At 49.7% G+C, this 20,459-nt stretch overlaps 1 protein-coding gene across 1 annotated transcript in view; it reads right to left on the bottom strand.

Moving 5' to 3' along the window:
* Positions 1-7,260: 7,260 nt before the first annotated feature.
* TMEM169 (transmembrane protein 169) overlaps positions 7,261-20,459 on the bottom strand; it is a 30,350-nt gene continuing 17,151 nt past the window's right edge. The window contains exon 4 of the mRNA XM_044303970.1: positions 7,261-7,569. Coding sequence (XP_044159905.1) covers positions 7,510-7,569 — 60 coding nt within the window. The 3' untranslated portion in view covers positions 7,261-7,509. The remainder of the gene's footprint in view (positions 7,570-20,459) is intronic.

Genomic DNA, 20,459 nt, shown 5'->3' on the forward strand with positions numbered 1-20,459 from the left:
CAATGGGGCCGCAGAACGATCCAATCAGGCCTTGGAGCAATTCCTTCGTTGCTATGTCTCCGATCACCAAGACAATTGGGTTGACCTCCTGCCTTGGGCTGAGTTTGCCAGGAACACGGCGGTGAACTCTTCCTCTGGGACGTCTCCCTTCATGGCCAATTATGGGTTCCAACCTGCCGTGTTACCGGAGGTATTCTCTCCCCAGGATACTCCGGCTGTGGAGGATCACCTTTCCGTCCTACGTACTTCTTGGGTACAGATCCAGAGGTCCCTTGAGGTCTCTGCGCAACGCCAGAGACTCCAGGCTAATCGCAGACGAGCGCCCGCTCCTTCCTACCAGGTCGGAGACCGTGTATGGTTGTCCACCCGCAACCTCAACCTTCGAGTGCCCACTCCCAAGCTGGCGCCTCGCTTTGTTGGTCCCTTCCGAGTGCTTCACAGGGTAAACCCGGTAGCCTATGCCCTTGCGCTTCCTCCTGGCATGCGGATCTCCAACGTGTTTCATGTCTCCCTGTTGAAGCCATTGGTGTGTAATCGTTTCACTTCCTCGGTTCCTCGGCCCCGTCCGGTCCAAGTGGGCAATCGTGAGGAATATGAGGTGAGCAATATCCTGGACTCACGCCTGGTCCGCGGTCGGTTGCAGTTTTTGGTCCATTGGCGTGGTTATGGTCCAGAGGAGCGTTCCTGGGTTCCCTCCACAGATGTCCATGCTCCTGCGTTGCTCCGAGCCTTCCACGCACGCTTCCCTCTGAAACCGTTCCTTACTCCGCGGAGGAGGGGCCCTTGAGGGGGAGGTACTGTCATGGTCTTACCTTCTCACTGTTCTCCTTCGTTTGACATGTGCTGGCGGCCATCTTGGTTTCTGGGTTTCTTGTAGCCTCCCACCCTGCGGCTCCTCCTTCCCACTGGGAGGAGCTGGATGCCTAGCTCATATATATAGAAGGTCTGTGGCTTCAGTTCCTTGCTTGGTCCTCCTGTGTGCACATGCTTCAAAGACTGCTGCTGCTTCTGGTTCCTGATCCTGGCCTCGTCTGACTACCCCGTTGGTTCCCGATCCTGGCTTCGTCTGACTACCCCGTTGGTTCCTGATCCTGGCTACGTCTGACTACCCTCCTGGTTCCTGACCTCCGTCTACGCAAGACCCTGCTTCAGTTTAGCCATCCGTTTGGACTTTAGCTACGGCTTGATTTTCAATAAAGCCTTCTTATTCCACCTATCTCTGTTGTACGTCTGGTTCATGGTTCCATGACAGAGTGGAAGCTGCTGCCAGCCCCTCCCCTCCCTGCCCACCAACCAATCAGAGCTGAGGCAAGGCAAGCACTAGCAGCTCTGAGTCTGAGTCACACACTGTATACGGACTCTAAGAATTGAATGAGTCACAGGTTAAAAGAATCTAAAGATCCGACTGCAGGCAGCGTTTTGGTGTACGCCTCCAGGCGGAATGGAGGCGGAACGGAGCCAAACGGATGCATTCTAAACAGATCCTTATCCATTCTGAATGCATTGGAGCTGAACTGATCTGTTTTGGTGCCGCTTGTGAGATCCCTGAAACAGATCTCACAGGTGGACCCAGAAACGGCAGTGTGACAGTAGCCCGTGCCGCATGCTGAGCTGAGCTATTTCAAAGGCTCCAAATTATTTATTTTCATATTGATCCTTATGTTGTCTCCTTGGCTCAGCAGCTCTATGTTGTGTGGTCTTTGCTCGGGGGTAAAATGCAAAGCTGTTTTCTGGATTATCCCACAGGGCCAGGATCCTCCATCATTTATTGTTATTAACCCCTCCCTTGCCAGCCCACCCAGCTCTATTTAGCTTTGGGTTCTGCTTTGAAAAAAATGTTTAGGCCATGAAGGGGTTAATTAAGTGTTGGAGGGGGTGGGGGGTGTTATTGTGCATATTGTGTTTGGGATTCATTTAACAAGTTTGACCAGTTGGGTTTGAGAGTGGTTGAGTGTCATCCACAGATCCCCCATAAAAGTGTAATCCACAGATCCCCCATAACAGTGTGTCATCCACAGATCCCCCATAACAGTGTGTCATCCACAGTATCCCATAACAGTGTCATCCACAGATCCCCCATAACAGTGTGTCATCCACAGATCCCCCATAACAGTGTGTCATCCACAGATCCCCATAACAGTGTGTCATCCACAGATCCCCATAACAGTGTCATCCACAGATCCCCATAACAGTGTGTCATCCACAGATCCCCCATAACAGTGTCATCCACAGATCCCCCATAACAGTGTGTCATCCACAGATCCCCCATAACAGTGTCATCCACAGATCCCCCATAACAGTGTGTCATCCACAGATCCCCCATAACAGTGTGTCATCCACAGATCCCCCATAACAGTGTGTCATCCACAGATCCCCAATAACAGTGCATCATCCACAGATCCCCCATAACAGTGTCATCCACAGATCCCCCATAACAGTGTCATCCACAGATCCCCCATAACAGTGTCATCCACAGATCCCTCATAACAGTGCGTCATCCTCAGATCCCCCATAACAGTGTGTCATCCACAGATCCCCCATAACAGTGTGTCATCCACAGATCCCCCATAACAGTGTGTCATCCACAGATCCCCCGTAATAGTGTCATCCACAGATCCCCATAACAGTGTTCGTCATCCACAGATCCCCATAACAGTGTCATCCACAGTATCCCATAGCAGTGTCATCCACAGATTCCCCCTATAACAGTGTGTCATCCACAGATCCCCCCCATAACAGTGTGTCATTCACAGATTCCCCCCATAACAGTAAGTCCTCCACAGATTCCCCCCATAACAGTAAGTCATCCACAGATCCCCCCATGACACTGTAACAGTAAACCTTGTGCTTTTAAGGTGTTTTTTTCTTAAATGTGCCAGGGGAAGATTGCTAGGGCAGATTAGAACAGGTAGTGCAGTTAGTGTTAGTGGAGGGTCCTGCTTAAAAGAGTCTACCTTGTCGTGGTAGCAGGCTTCATATTATTTGGTCAAAAATTAATTCCTTACTGAAATCGCTGATTATCACTTTTTACTGTCTTTGTAGTTGTAAAAAAAATAATGAAATTGGGGGTAGGTGCTTGGGGGTGGAGGGGAGGTGGAGTCAGGACGGATTCTAAATCGGCGGGGTAGGAGGGGGGGCCCAGGCCTTGAGCTGTGTAAGGGGCCCCAGAATTTCTGATGGCAGGCCTGCACATACCCCACTGGTGGGCACTACCTCCCCCCTCCCTCAACGTGTACCCCTACTACCTTACCGACAAGCCACAATCACGGAATGAGATCAAGACAAAACTTGGACCTGGAAGCAAAACAATTAAGGTGTCAATTGTGGATCGTGCATATGCCGTAAGGAACCATGCAGGTAAAACATGAAAAGACTGGACGTGAGCTGCAAGCTGAAGGGCGACCGGTAGAAGGGAGTTAGTCGCTGGCTAACATTGTTCCCCCCCCGACCGTTCCTAGCGTTGTCACGGATCCCTGCCTATCTATGCGGCACGGCGGCCCGTGCCAGACTTTAGTGAAGATGCAGAGCGTGGCCAATGCGTCCCCCGCATCCCTCCACGATAACCGCGTGGGGAGCGCGGAGCTCCCTGGCACCGTGGACCCGAATGGGGGGACCCCTCCGCGCAATGGCCTCCGCCCCACATCAACACGGTACGTGAGCCACGTGGAGAGCTTGCGCAGCTCCCTGGTAGTGCTCCCAGTGCAGGGGTGCCCCCCTTTGCTTGAGGGGCCGACCCGCCGCCGGCTGGGCACACCCACCACGTGGGGAAACGGTGCAGCCCCCTGGCATCTGGGAGCCGGGAGAGGGGAGAGGCCTTATGTGACACAGCCCCCCCTTTCACCGGTTGAAGACATGCCCCATGGGGGGTCGTGCTGCTCCCTGGCAGGGCGCCCAGTGCAGGGGTGCCCCCCTTTGCTTAAGGTGCCGACCCGCCGCCGGCTGGGCACACCCACCACGTGGGGAAATGGCGCAGCCCCCTGGCATCTGGGAGCCGGGACAGGGGGGAGGCCTTATGTGACACGGCCCCCACCCTTCACCGGTCAAAATATATGATACGCAAAAAATATGCTCTCGAGCGCTGCCCTCCTCCGTCGTGGCTCCGCCCCCCCCCCCCCCCCCGCTGGAGGAGGGCAGCGCTCGAGAGCCCTGTAGATGGGGGAGGAGGGGAGCGCAGTCTCCGTCGCGGCTCCGCCCCCCGCCGCCGGTGAACGACGGCAAGAACACAGCCCTGTGGATGAGGGAGCCTACCTTCCGTCATGGTCCTGCCCCCAGCCGGTTTGGAAGAAGGAAGCGATGCGGTCCGGAGCGTGAGGCCCCCACTAACCTAGGGGCCAGCCGCCGACCAGACTTCAACTTACCCTGCCTGCTGGGGGAAATGCCAGGTACGAGCGCACGCTTCCTGCGAAACTCTGCACGTTGTACGATTTGTGGGAGGGCGCTGGCCGTTGAAGTAGGCAGCCAAGGCCCTCCCACAAATACAGGCCAATGAATCGGCCTTACACATGTACACAGTGACTCCACCAGCAGAATAGTGAGTGCAGCTCTGGAGTATAATACAGGATGTAACACAGGATAAGTAATGTAATGTATGCACACAGTGACTGCACCAGCAGAATAGTGAGTGCAGCTCTGGAGTATAATACAGGATGTAACTCAGGATCAGTACAGGATAAGTAATGTATGTACACAGTGACTGCACCAGCAGAATAATGAGTGCAGCTCTGGAGTATAATACAGGATGTAACTCTGGATCAGTACAGGCTAAGTAATGTAATGTATGTACACAGTGATTGCACCAGCAGAATAGTGAGTGCAGCTCTGGAATATAATACAGAATGTAACTCTGGATCAGTACAGGATAAGTAATGTAATGTATGTATACAGTGACTGCACCAGCAGAATAGTGAGTGCAGCTCTGGAGTAAAATACAGGATGTTACGCAGGATAAGTACAGTAGTCCCTCAAGTTTCTCCCGTGCATCCCCCATACTCTGGAACTCGCTACCCCAACATATCAGACTCTCACCTACAGTGGAATCCTTCAAAAGAAACCTGAAAACCCTCCTCTTCAGACAAGCCTACAACCAGTGACCCTGCTGCCTCTATACCACCATGACCAACTTCACCCGCACCTACTGTGTCCTTCTCCCATACCATGTAGAGTGTAAGCCCTCACGGGCAGAGCCCTCTCTCCTTCTGTACCAGTTTGTAACTCATCTTGTTTATGATTAGTGCAATTGTCTGTATTATGTATGTGCACCCCTTATCATATGTACAGCGCTATGGAATGAATGGCGCTTTAATAATAAATAATAATAAAAAAAAAAGTTACAATATTAATTGGTTCCAGGACGACCATTGTATATTGAAACCATTATAAGCTGAGTAATTTGTTCCAAAGTCTCATCCAAGATAAGAGAAAATGAAGATAAGAAAAATAAGCAGATAACTAAGACGGATAAAACAAGTCCTTATGTATAACAGTCAGGAATAGCTACTAACTAGCATCTAATCCAGCTATTTTACCAGAAAAGTGGCCTTGATTGGTTGGATCCGAGTCTGAGACATTGTATGTAGAGTCAACTTACGATGGGTCAGAAAAGACACTGTATGCTGGAAATATTGTATCCTGAGGCCATTGTATCTTGAGGGATCTCTATAATTGTCACAATGTAAGGGGAGGAACACCAGAAAGACAGCAGAAGAAAAATTACCAGGAACTAGGCCTCAAGGCTAGGGGCAGGGACTCCTGTCAGTATGAATAGACCCTGATGGTGGGAATAGTCATACACCGGAAACCTAGGCCCTAGAAACCAATAGGATTGGTGACAGGGTCTGAGACTAGTGGTTCCTTCCCAGATGAATGAACCAGCGTCTTCCTGAGGCCTAGTAACAACAAGCAAATGGGAGCAACAGAATACAAAGAGAAGTACACTTATCTTAAATAGAAAATGGATGAGCAGGAACTCAGATGAGGACAACACACCAGCTCTTCCAACTCCAGGCAGAGAATATCAACTGCACGGTAAGAAGTGTGAGTCCAGACTAAATAGAGGAGCAGTAATGACCACAAGCTGCACCTGAAACAACAGGTGTGGTCATACCAACAGCAACACTGCAAAGTGAAAACCGAGAGGCTGTCAAATAACCTAATGTGTAACCAATCTCTCAGATCTTCTAACCTCTGTCACGGGAGGGATCGTGACAGTAATGTATGTACACAGTGACTGCAGCAGCAGAATTGTGAGTGCAGCTCTGGAGTATAATACAGGATGTAACTCAGGATCAGTACAGGATAAGTAATGTATGTACACAGTGACTGCACCAGCAGAATAGTGAGTGCAGCTCTGGAACATAATACAGGATGTCACTCAAGATCAGTACAGGATAAGTAATGTGTGTACACAGTGACTGCACCAGCAGAATAGTGAGTGCAGCTCTGGAGTATAATACAGGATGTAACTCAGGATCAGTACAGGATAAGTAATGTATGTACACCGTGACTGCACCGGCTGAATAGTGAGTGCAGCTCTGGAGTATAATACAGGATGTAACTCAGGATCAGTACAGGATAAGTAATGTATGTACACAGTGACTGCACCAGCAGAATAGTGAGTGCAGCTCTGGAGTATAATGCAGGATGTAACTCAGGATCAGTGCAGGATAAGTAATGTATGTACACAGTGACTGCACCAGCAGAATAGTGAGTGCAGCTCTGGAGTATAATACAGGATGTAACTCAGGATCAGTACAGGATAAGTAATGTATGTACACCGTGACTGCACCAGCAGAATAGTGAGTGCAGCTCTGGAGTATAATACAGGATGTAACTCAGGATCAGTACAGGATAAGTAATGTATGTACACAGTGACTGCACCAGCAGAATAGTGAGTGCAGCTCTGGAGTATAATACAGGATGTAACTCAAGATCAGTACAGGATAAGTAATGTGTGTACACAGTGACTGCACCGGCTGAATAGTGAGTGCAGCTCAGGAGTATAATACAGGATGTAACTCAGGATCAGTACAGGATAAGTAATGTATGTACACAGTGACTGCACCAGCAGAATAGTGAGTGCAGCTCTGGAGTATAATACAGGATGTAACTCAGGATCAGTACAGGATAAGTAATGTATGTACACAGTGACTGCACCGGCTCAATAGTGAGTGCAGCTCAGGAGTATAATACAGGATGTAACTTATTGATTTTCCTAGTCTACGACGTAAAGTCATAGTTTTATTAAAGACACGGAGGCGAGTATTGCTATCTCTTCCTTTACTGTTCCACCAATAGCAGCAAAGAAAATTTACATACTGAACATTGTAACCATGACAACCGTAGTCCCACCCCCAGACAGCCCCTATAACAGGCAACTCCTCCTCTGGGTCTTCCTCTTTCTTTGGACCTGACACCAACATCGGACATCAACCGGAACCGTCCAACAAGCAACCGGAACTGGAAGCGAAACCGCACCGCTCCAAGCGAACTCCACAAACGAAGCCAACCGGGCTAACACTCCTGAGGAGAAAACAGAAGGACGTAGATCCCACACTTCAGTGGACGCTCAACCTAGAAGAAACAAAGAATATGGCAAGCGTAAATAACAGACCAGACCCACAAGGCGGCAGTCCGAAAATGGCAGAGAAACCGTCAAGAGAGCAATAAACATATCTGACAATAAGCACATTATCATGAATAATAAGCATATCAATAACAATAATAATAATAATAATGGCAATAAATAAGAGCAGACCACCCCTCCACCGAAAATAGAGAAACAAACCTGGGCGGGCAATACTCGCCTCCGTGTCTTTAATAAAACTATGACTTTACGTCGTAGACTAGGAAAATCAATAAGTTTTACATCAAGACACGGAGGCTCATATTGCTAGTTCAAAGCTGCGCAATCACGGAAGCGAACAAATGAGGAGGAGGGGCGAAAATAATACTCCCTGAAGGTCGTCACCCTAGACCAGTCCGCCAGACGCAAGATATCCTCCATACGAGCTCCTGAAATAGCCAAGGAGGTGGCAGATGCGCCCCTGGCCGAATGCGCCGTAAAAACAGAAGTATCGATCCCCGCAAGGGACATAACCCACTTCATCCAACGAGCCAAAGTCGGACTAGAGACCGGACCAAAGGGATGACGAATAGAGAGGAAAAGCTGCGGGACCGCAGGAGAGCGGTAGGCCCTAGTCCTAGATTCGTATTCCCGTAAACAAGCCACGGGACAAAGAGCCGGAGAGGACGGGAAACAAGGATAAGACACAGTCGTGATATGGGTCTTGGTGCGTCTTGAAATATTAAAGGAGACCCCCTCAGGCGTGAAGGACCTGGCGTCGTGATCCAACGCCCGCACATCCGAAACCCGCTTACAAGAAATCAGACAGAAGAGCACTAGCAACTTAGCAGACAGCTGACGCAAAGAAAGATCCGAATTGTCGGGCCAGGCCGCCAAGAATGACAAGACCAAAGAGACGTCCCAAGTGGTAGTAAACCTAGGGCGCGGAGGGCGAGTAAGGCGAGAGCCACGCAGGAGGCGGCAAACCAAAGGGTGCTGGCCCGCAGGGGCACCATCGAACCCCTGGTGAGTAGAGGAAATGGCCGAACGAAAAAGATTGATCGTCCTGTAAGCCTTACCGGCCTCAAACAAAGAGGTAAGAAATTGCAAAAGATCACTCACAGGTGCCGAAATGGGATCCAAGTCCCGTGCCATGCACCAACTAGACCAAGATTCCAAGCTGCCCGATAAGACTTTCTGGTGCCGGGAGCCCATGCATTGTCCAGGAGTCGTCTAGCTGAGTCCGAAATGCCCTCGACTTCTCCAGGGATCCGGAGACCCGACACGCCAGCAGCTGAAGAGTCCCGTCCAGAAGAAGGGGGTGGCACAACCCTCTGGGGTCGCAAAGAAGATCCGCGAGGTCCGGGAGAAGAAGTGGTACGTCCACCAGGAGCTCCAAGAGAGACGGGAACCAACTCTGAGTCCCCCAAAAGGGGACCACCACCACCAATTCGGCCATCTGGCGGCGAACCTGCAGAAGCATCCTCGGAATCATTGCGAACGGGGGAAACGCATACAGAAGTGATCTCGACCAATCCTGCAGAAAGGCATCCACTGCTTCCGCCCCCGGATCCGGGCGCCAGCTGAAGAAACGAGGGAGCTGGGCGTTGAGCCTCGAAGCAAATAGGTCCACTGCAAAGGGGCCCCAGACGTCTGAGATCGCGGAGAATATCCTCGGGGCCAACCTCCAATCGCTGCCGTCCGTGAAACAACGTGAACTCTGATCCGCTCGAGTGTTGTGGAGACCGGGAAGGTATTCCACCTGGACCACAATGTCCTTGGAGAGGCAGTAGGACCAAAACTCCTTCGCAAGACGAGCCAGCGCCGCCGACCGAGTACCACCCAAGCGGTTGACGTAGCGGACTGCCGAAACGTTGTCCATACGCAAAAGAATGCAAGCATGAGCCATCCCGTTGGTAAAACTCCGAATGGCAAAGGACCCCGCCAACAGTTCCAACGCGTTGATGTGCAATTTAGATTCCTCCGACGTCCAGCGACCGCCCGTGGAGACGCCATTGCAGTGGGCACCCCAGCCCTGCAGGCTCGCATCCGACTCCACCGTGAACTCCGGCTGGAGACCGAAGATCGCCTTGCCATTCCACGCCTCCAAGTTGGTGATCCACCAATGAAGCTCCTCCCTGGCTTCCGAATCCAGCGTCACTGTGTCCGCAAAGGCCGCACCGGAGCGGAGGTGCGCAATCTTGAGTCGCTGAAGGGCACGATAGTGCAACGGGGCCGGAAACACTGCCTGGATGGAAGAGGCCAGCAGGCCGATGATGCGGGCAAGGTGACGTAAGGTTAACTGAGGGGACGACAGGGCGTGTCTCAATTCCTTCCGAATGGCCCGCAGTTTGGCTGAAGGGAGGCTGAGGGACTCGGACACCGAGTCCACCGTGAATCCCAGAAAATCCATCCTCTGCAGAGGGGTCAAGCACGACTTCTCCTGATTCAGAAGAAAACCGAGGCGTGACAGCAGATCCGATGTCCAGCGTAGATGGTCCAGCAAGGTTGACCTGGAATGATGCATGATAAGGATGTCGTCCAGATATATGATTAGACGAACACCCCGACTGCGGAGCCAGGCCATGGCTGGTCGCATTAGTTTGGTGAAGCACCAGGGCGCCGAGGACAGACCGAATGGGAGGCAAGTGAAGCGCCACGTCTCCCCCCCCCCCCCCCCATAGAAAACAGAGAAGGTCCCTGGACGAAGGATCGATGGGAACCGTCAGGTAAGCGTCCTTTAGGTCCAATTTCACCATCCAATCTCTGGGAAGGAGCAGATCCCTGAGAAGGTGAATCCCCTCCATCTTGAAGTGGCGATAACGCACTATGGAGTTCAGTGACCGAAGATTTATCACTGGGCGCATCTGTCCGCCCTTCTTTTGGACGAGAAAGATATTGCTGACGACTCTCCCAGGGGACGGAGGAGCCCGTTCTACCGCACCCTTTTGGAAAAGCGACCTCAGTTCTAAATCCACCAGGGATCGATCCGGCCTGGAAAGCAGAAAAGGGGAGGGAGGGGGGAGTCGGAAAGGGGAGTCTACTAGTTCGATCCGGAAACCCCTGACGGTGGATAATATCCACAGGTCTGAAGTGATCTCCGCCCAGGCACGGAAAAAATGTCGGAGTCTGCCCCCTATGTAAAGGGGAAAAGAAACCCCCACTAGGGGAAAACTTACCGAAAAGGTCGTCTTGAGTTGGGGTTCCCACGGAAAGACCTGGAACGCCAATTGCCGCCTCTGGCCGGGAAGAAAGTCGAGGAGCCCCTCTGATCCTGGAAAGGAGGTCTTTGGTGAAAGGAGCCTCGGCCCGCGCCACGCGCGTGGAAGGTAGATCGGCCGGACAGGCGGCCCCTGGTACTGCCGGCCCTGTTGGAGACCCGTCCCTGAAACACTCGGCGCATAGAGGACTGGGCCTTGTCTAGTGCAGTGAATGCGCCAACATAACGGCCGAGATCCTTAATAAAGGAGTCGCCGAATAGCAGCCCCTGTGCCTCCTTGCCTGCCTCGGTCAGGGCAAGATTGGCCAGCTTAGGGTCAATCTTAAAGAGAATGGCCTTACGCCGTTCAATAGATAGGGACGTGTTGGCATTGCCAGCAACACAAATCGCTCTTTGAGCCCAACCCCGAAGTTCCTCGGGATCAATACTGGAGCCATCTGCTCTGGCAGACTCTGCCAATTCTAGCAACTTAGTGAGGGGCCCAAACACATCCAGGAGCTTGTTTTGGCAGCTCCTCAAGGCGGAGTCCAAACCCTTGCGTGGGTTCCAGCCCGTTTTGGCCAAAAACTGGGTCATCTTAGGGTCGACCACAGGTGTATCGCAGACCTTACTAGGGACCAAGGGTCTAGGGCATTCGGCACGAAGCTTATTGCGTGCCTCCTTACTTAACGGGTGGCGAACCCGAGCCTCCAGGTATTTACCCACATGGTCAGATGGGAGCCATTCCGCCGACCTAGGGTGATGGAGAGTATCCGGGTCGAACATAAGTTCGCCGGAAGGGTCCGTCAATGCAGACGTCAAATCGACCGCTGTAGGAGCAGTGCCGACCGCCGAGGAAGTGGAAGGGACGGGGGCCCTAGCAGTGGGAGCCTGATCCTGGGTTTCCTCATCAGAGGGATAATCCAGATCCTCCAACGCCTCTAAGTCTGAGCCGGGATCCGAGTCTGAATCGGCACCTGGTTGTGCTCTGGCACATTTCCACGTGCGCGCCTTTTCTGCCTGGCGCGGTAAGGCTCTCTTGCGTGATCGTTGCTTGCTCTCATGGGTGGCAGTACGCGCACCAATTCTATCATCCTGTGAAACAGGAATATCAATGGCATCAGACGGCGTCATTATAGCAGGGGCAGGCTGCAGGGACTCCCTAGGGGGGTGTGCAGCAAGGGCCTGTGAAATGGTTGTAGCCAGCATAGTGGACATGGATCCCATAGCGGCTAATATGGCACTAGATACCGACTGCTGAATTGCTAAAGTATGAGGGTCATCCCTCTCAACCTCCATCTCCTCAGTAGGTGCTGGGCAGGCCTGGCTGGAGGGCAAATCGGTAGACATCGTGTGGGACAATAATCACGCGAGGACCGGGGTAATGAGGGGTTAATATGGGCCAAAATACCTATGTGGAGCGCAAGGGTTAATCACCCAGGCGCGATGAGGCAGCAGCGAGCGCGGCAGAGGGAGCGCAGCGCAGAGAGAATGCGACCGATCCGGACGGAAACCAGGCGGGGACAAGATGGCCGCCGAGAATCCCGCGATATCAGAGGACCAAGATGGCCGCCGGGATCTCGCGAGACTACGCGATAACCCGGCCGAGCGCGAAAGAAGATCCGGCCGCGGGAAGCGCAAGGATCCCTGGCAAGATCGCAAGCCAAGGTAAACAAAGAGAGGGAGAAAAGGGGGGAAAAAGGCAACAACCCGGCGGGGTGGGGAAAGAAGCGCGACGGCGCAGACAAGGGAAACTAGGAAAAACCAAAGACAGAGAGGGGACGAACCCCCATAATGAGCACACCGGGTAAAATAAACCCCCCATAAAAACCATAAGGGCCGAAGCCCAGAGAAAACAGGTGCCAACAAACCCACTACATATGCAGAGGGAAACAAGTTACGAAAAACACCAGAAATAAACCAAAAACAGGAAAAAACCAATACAAAAGATGCAAAAAGCACACAAGGTAAAATTTGCAGCACTTATCTGGTGGCAGCAGCAAAGAAAGAGGAAGACCCAGAGGAGGAGTTGCCTGTTATAGGGGCTGTCTGGGGGTGGGACTACGGTTGTCATGGTTACAATGTTCAGTATGTAAATTTTCTTTGCTGCTATTGGTGGAACAGTAAAGGAAGAGATAGCAATAGGAGCCTCCGTGTCTTGATGTAAAACTCAGGATCAGTACAGGATAAGTAATGTAATGTATGTGCACAGTGACTCCATCAGCAGAATAGTGAGTGCAGCTCTGGAGTATAATACAGGATGTAACTCAGGATCAGTACAGGATAAGTAATGTAATGTATGTGCACAGTGACTCGATCAGCAGAATAGTGAGTGCAGCTCTGGAGTATAATACAGGATGTAACTCAGGATCAGTACAGGATAAGTAATGTATGTACACAGTGACTGCACCAGCAGAATAGTGAGTGCAGCTCTGGAGTATAATACAGGATGTAACTCAGGATCAGTACAGGATAAGTAATGTATGTACACAGTAACTGCACCAGCAGAATAGTGAGTGCAGCTCTGGAGTATAATACAGGCTGTAACTCAGGATCAGTACAGGATAAGTAATGTATGTACACAGTAACTGCACCAGCAGAATAGTGAGTGCAGCTCTGGAGAATAATACAGGCTGTAACTCAGGATCAGTACAGGATAAGTAATGTAATGTATGTGCACAGTGACTGCACCAGCAGAATAGTGAGTGCAGCTCTGGAGTATAATACAGGATGTAACTCAGGATCAGTACAGGATAAGTAATGTATGTACACAGTGACTTCACCAGCAGAATAGTGAGTGCAGCTCTGGAGTATAATACAGGATGTAACTCAGGATTAGTACAGAGTAAGGGCTCATTCAGACGGCCGTATGCTGTCCGCAAAATTACTGAATGCTATCCGCAAAAAAGCTGATCCGCAAAAAAACGGATAGCATTCAGTATTTTTGCTGACCCATAGACTTCAATAGGGCCATGTCCTGATTTTCACGGACAAGTATAGGACATGTTTCATTTATTTTGCGGAACCTTGGAATAGAAAAGGGCCCCATAGAAGTGAATAGGTCAGCATCTAATCCGCAAAAAAACGGATCCGCATTTTTGCGGATAGCATACGGCCGTCTGAATGAGCCCTAAGGCTGTATTCACACGTCCGCAATGTGTTTTGCGGATACACGGAGACACGGATCCGCAAAACACGGAAAGCGGCAATGTGCTTTCCGCATTTTGCGGACCGCATATTGCCAACATAATAGAATATGCCTGTTCTTGTCCGCAATTGCGGACAAGAATAGGACATGTTCTATTTTTTTGCGGAAACGGAAGCACGGATACGGAAGTGCGGATCCGCAAATGTGGATGCGGACAGCACATTCCGTCCCCATAGAGAATGAATGGGTCCGCACCCTTTCCGCAAAATTGCGGAAAGGATGCGGACCCATTTTGCGGACGTGTGAATGGAGCCTAAGTATGATGATTGGATTTATGCGTTGATATAGCCATTTCATGTGATATTTTGGCTCCTGATCTTTATTATCCAGTCTGATAACAGACGATTTCCATTTAGTATTACAATATGTGCTGTGGACGACCACAAGATACATTTCTCTGTCCATTAGGAACATTCATTTGCCATCAATCATTCATACGATGCATTCTCTCTGTGCTCAGGATGGGGCGACTTCTGTTTCATCAGATCTGCAAATCATTTTTCCAGAAAAGGAAAAGCATTTAAAGTGATCCTCCGGTTTCAGTGGCTTACCTATCGGTAACTATCGGATGTAGCGTCTGTATATTCCTACGCACTGTATATAACACACAAACCGTATATCTTTATCTTTTCAACTGTCTATTTTTGTATATAATGTCCCTTTTCCTATCTGGAAACAGTCAGCAAGCTGCTGCTGATAATGGAGTGTTAACTCTTTCTTAGCCTCATTCATTGGACTCTGTTCTCACATCCCATCTTAATGTGTTGCGTTTTTGGTTCTCACAGTTTCCTGTAGCTTAGAAGAAGTCTTCATAGGTTAATCAGATTCTGCAGATGTTTATGTGATAACGAGCTGAACTGCAACTCATTAACATATAGGATCCGTCAACAGCGGCTACTCTACTTGATGATTTACCTCACTGCAGATCAGCAGAGGGCAGCAAGGAGACAAAGTTTTGCAGCATGAAAGCTAAATCTGAATTTAAATGCAGCTTTGGATGTGAGTGGAGTATGACAAGAAACAGAAGTCTGTGTCTGCACACATACCCATCATCTTATAAAGACTGGAAATGAGTTATGTTGAGATGAGAGGCACAGGACAGAGAAGGGAATGTCCTGGAGAGGAGGCATCGGGGTGATATCTGTCATGAGGCGGCTCTCATTGTGCAGTCATCACATCCGCAGCCCTGTGCCTGGCTACAAAATCATTTTACAGGGTTTTTTTCTATATTTTTTTTCTCTGCATCCAGAGGCCGGCGAGCTGCAGAACAATGAGACATTGAGAGGAACAGACAGCGCAGGATGTGTGCCGGGAGGATATTGAGAGACTCGTCTGCAGATCTGACATTAGTGATATGTGGAGCCCATTGCTGTGCCGCTAAATACAGTCTATTGCCCCCTGTTATCAGCCATTTCAGGGGAGAGGATGACTGTAGGACAGGAGAATACAGTCTATTGCCCCCTGTTATCAGCCATTTCAGGGGAGAGGATGACTGTAGGACAGGAGAATACAGTCTATTGCCCCCTGTTATCAGCCATTTCAGGGGAGAGGATGACTGTAGGACAGGAGAATACAGTCTATTGCCCCCTGTTATCAGCCATTTCAGGGGGAGGCTGACTGTAGGACAGGAGAATACAGTGTATTGCCCCCTGTTATCAGCCATTTCAGGGGAGAGGATGACTGTAGGACAGGAGAATACAGTCTATTGCCCCCTGTTATCAGCCATTTCAGGGGAGAGGATGACTGTAGGACAGGAGGATACAGTCTATTGCCCCCTGTTATCAGCCATGTCAGGGGAGAGGATGACTGTAGGACAGGAGAATACAGTCTATTGCCCCCTGTTATCAGCCATTTCAGGGGGAAGCTGACTGTAGGACAGGAGAATACAGTCTATTGCCCCCTGTTATCAGCCATTTCAGGGGAGAGGATGACTGTAGGACAGGAGAATACAGTCTATTGCCCCCTGTTATCAGCCATTTCAGGGGGAGAGGATGACTGTAGGACAGGAGAATACAGTCTATTGCCCCCTGTTATCAGCCATTTCAGGGGAGAGGATGACTGTAGGACAGGAGAATACAGTCTATTTCCCCCTGTTATCAGCCATTTCAGGGGAGAGGATGACTGTAGGACAGGAGAATACAGTCTATTTCCCCCTGTTATCAGCCATTTCAGGGGAGAGGATGACTGTAGGACAGGAGAATACAGTCTATTGCCCCCTGTTATCAGCCATTTCAGGGGAGAGGATGACTGTAGGACAGGAGAATACAGTCTATTGCCCCCTGTTATCAGCCATTTCAGGGGGAGGCTGACTGTAGGACAGGAGAATACAGTCTATTGCCCCCTGTTATCAGCCATTTCAGGGGAGAGGATGACTGTAGGACAGGAGAATACAGTCTATTGCCCCCTGTTATCAGCCATTTCAGGGGGAGAGGATGACTGTAGGACAGGAGAATACAGTCTATTGCCCCCTGTTATCAGCCATTTCAGGGGAGAGGATGACTGTAGGACAGGAGAATACAGTCTATTTCCTCCTGTTATCAGCCATTTCAGGGGAGAGGATGACTGTAGGACAGGAGAATACAGTCTATTGCCCCCTGTTATCAGCCATTTCAGGGGAGAGGATGACTGTAGGACAGGAGAATACAGTCTATTTCCTCCTGTTATCAGCCATTTCAGGGGAGAGGATGACTGTAGGACAGGAGAATACAGTGTATTGCCCCCTGTTATCAGCCATTTCAGGGGAGAGGATGACTGTAGGACAGGAGAATACAGTCTATTGCCCCCTGTTATCAGCCATTTCAGGGGAGAGGATGACTGTAGGACAGGAGAATACAGTCTATTGCCCCCTGTTATCAGCCATTTCAGAGGAGAGGATGACTGTAGGACAGGAGAATACAATCTATTGCCCCCCTGTTATCAGCCATTTCAGGGGAGAGGATGACTGTAGGACAGGAGAATACAGTCTATTGCCCCCTGTTATCAGACATTTCAGGGGGGAGGATGACTGTAGGACAGGAGAATACAGTCTATTGCCCCCTGTTATCAGCCATTTCAGGGGAGAGGATGACTGTAGGACAGGAGAATACAGTCTATTGCCCCCTGTTATCAGCCATTTCAGGGGAGAGGATGACTGTAGGACAGGAGAATACAGTCTATTGCTCCCTGTTATCAGACATTTCAGGGGGGAGGATGACTGTAGGACAGGAGAATACAGTCTATTGCCCCCTGTTATCAGCCATTTCAGGGGAGAGGATGACTGTAGGACAGGAGAATACAGTCTATTGCCCCCTGTTATCAGCCATTTCAGGGGAGAGGATGACTGTAGGACAGGAGAATACAGTCTATTGCCCCCTGTTATCAGCCATTTCAGGGGAGAGGATGACTGTAGGACAGGAGAATACAGTCTATTGCCGCCTGTTATCAGCCATTTCAGGGGAGAGGATGACTGTAGGACAGGAGGATACAGTCTATTGCCCCCTGTTATCAGCCATTTCAGGGGAGAGGATGACTGTAGGACAGGAGAATACAGTCTATTGCCCCCTGTTATCAGCCATTTCAGCCTTGAATCCTGGATTCATGCACATGCATTACCTGCATGGGGATTAAACAGTACAGAGACCCCCTTCTCACTACACTAGAGAGACCCCCTATACAGTAACATGGGTCATTTGATATGATCTTGATGAGATGTTCTGCAGAGCGTTCTACATGATTTGTCCATTTGCACAGACTTTATCCAGACAGTCGGGACGTGTTTTTCCTCTGTCTAGTGATTACTGTAATCTACATCGTTGTGACGGTGAATGGCGCTCAGTCTGACCTACTTCCATGTGAAGAGATTTAACCCCTGGATACAAGCCGAGGCTCTTACCAACATTACAGAGCCATTTCCAGGGACATCATACAGCTGAGCCAGTGTATCATGGCCTATGTGCAGACCTCACAAATGTGCCTCTTTTGACCTTCACACCAGTGGCAGCTACAATCCGACGGGCAAGCGGAGGATCGGCTGGACACAAAAAGCAGCTTGCAGCGGTTCTCCACTTGCTAGCTCAATGCGGCAGAATGTCCGCCAGACCGCATTATACTTAATGGGGCCAGCGGTGCCGGATCCGGTGAATTCTGGCAGGCTGGTGTGAAACTTAATCCTATCACATGTGATACTGTCTTCTGGACCAAAGTATCTAATCCTATCATGTTTGATACTGACTGCTGAGCTTTTTCTAAGGTTATCATGTGTGACACTGATTGCCAAACTGAGCTGATCTGCTGTCTATTGAGCTGTTGTATCTAATCCTGTCCTGTGTGATACTGTCTGCTGAGCTGTGTATCTAATCCTATCCTGTGTGATACTGTCTGCTGAGCTGTGTATCTAATCCTATCCTGTGTGATACTGTCTGCTGAGCTGTGTATCTAATCCTATCCTGTGTGATACTGTCTGCTGAGCTGTTGTATCTAATTATGTGTGATACTGTCTGCTGAGCTGTGTATCTAATCCTATCCTGTGTGATACTGTCTATTGAGCTGTTGTATCTAATTATGTGTGATACTGTCTGCTGAGCTGTGTATCTAATCCTATCATGTGTAATACTGTCTGCTGAGCTGTGTATCTAATCCTATCATGTGTGATACTGTCTGCTGAGCCGTGTATCTAATCCTATCCTGTGTGATACTGTCTGCTGAGCCGTGTATCTAATCCTATCCTGTGTGATACTGTCTGCTGAGCCGTGTATCTAATCCTATCCTGTGTGATACTGTCTGCTGAGCTGTTGTATCTAATCCTCTCCTGTGTGATACAGTCTGCTGAGCTGTGTATCTAATCCTATCATGTGTGATACTGTCTGCTGAGCTGTGTATCTAATCCTATCCTGTGTGATACTGTCTGCTGAGCTGTGTATCTAATCCTATCCTGTGTGATACTGTCTGCTGAGCTGTGTATCTAATCCTATCCTGTGTGATACTGTCTGCTGAGCTGTGTATCTAATCCTACCATGTGTGATACTGTCTGCTGAGCTGTGTATCTAATCCTACCATGTGTGATACTGTCTGCTGAGCTGTGTATCTAATCCTATCCTGTGTGATACTGTCTGCTGAGCTGTGTATCTAATCCTATCATGTGTGATACTGTCTGCTGAGCCGTGTATCTAATCCTATCATGTGTGATACTGTCTATTGAGCTGTTGTATCTAATTATGTGTGATACTGTTTGCACGATTATCAACCAGTATAAAACCAATGAGGGATAGAGCTCATCCGACAATCAGTAGATTTCTCATTGGTTCCATAGTTTGTGCGGGCACAAAAATCATTGTTGGATTACAGACGATTACACTGTGGGTGTGTTTGAGGACCCCACTCAAATTTTGCATTGTTTAAGTGCAACAAACAGTCTGCTTTACAAAAGTTGGAGTATGTGATCGAAATTACGATTTTGTGAATAATAATCGGCGCATTTAAAGGGTCCTTATGGAAACAAATCACTACACCACGAAGCGACTCGTTCCTCGCTCAATCGTACTGATCATCGCCTCGTCTAAAGGTCCCTTAAAGGGGTATTTCTATCTCGTACATTGGGGAATATAGCTAGGATATCCCCCCCCCAGTGTCTGATAGTTGCAGGTCCCACTGGCAGTGGGCCATTTTCCCATGCATGTGCGGTGTGGCCTCCTACACTTTGTGGGCTCCATTTTTAAGATAGGTGCGGATCTCAGAGGTCCTAGCGATATGCCCCCAATCTCTGAGATAGGAATAACCCCTTTAATACTATCATGTGTATCCACTCAGTTGGCGTCTGTATCCTGTTCTAGGATGGAAAGCTGTGACGGCACACACTAGCACCAATACCAGCAGGGGGCACCATCTTCTTTGTATACATTACTGGGGGGGTAATGGAAGAGGCAGCTCCTCCAGTGGGTTTCACCTTCAATAAGACCAACTCTGCTTGTAACATTGTATCTAATTAGGAATTACATTTCTGTAAATAAATAAATAGAAATACAATCCTGAGGTCACAGAACGCGACCGCTCTCTGTGAGCCCCAAGCAGGACAGGAACCCCTGACCACTAGTCTCATCTCAGGGAGAACGTTCCTTCTTCAGGAGTCATGTACTTGTGTCTGGAATAGATCTGTATATTAAGCTGAGGACATCTCCCAAAAATACTGACGAGAACAGCTGAGGGACGACACAGGCGGCCAAAACCAGATCACTTAAAAAGCCGTCTGACCCAGTCACAGCGGGGCAGATTACTGGTGCCATTTTTCTAGATGTTACCTATATTCCCAAAAATGGTGCTCGTGTCTCACAACTTTTTCCTTAGGAGCAACTAGGGCATATGGATATTACAGAGGGGGGTGAATGGCTCAGAACCGCTTGAATCTGAGCTCTTGCTCTGGCGGACCTGGTCCATCTATTTAAATGGTCAGCTGTAATTCTCCATTTCCCCTGTAGTGGCCGCTGTAGGGAAATGTTTCACACGTGGGGCGATCAGTT

Source organism: Bufo gargarizans, chromosome 8, assembly GCF_014858855.1.
Source record: "Bufo gargarizans isolate SCDJY-AF-19 chromosome 8, ASM1485885v1, whole genome shotgun sequence".
Taxonomy (NCBI): Eukaryota; Metazoa; Chordata; class Amphibia; order Anura; family Bufonidae; genus Bufo; species Bufo gargarizans.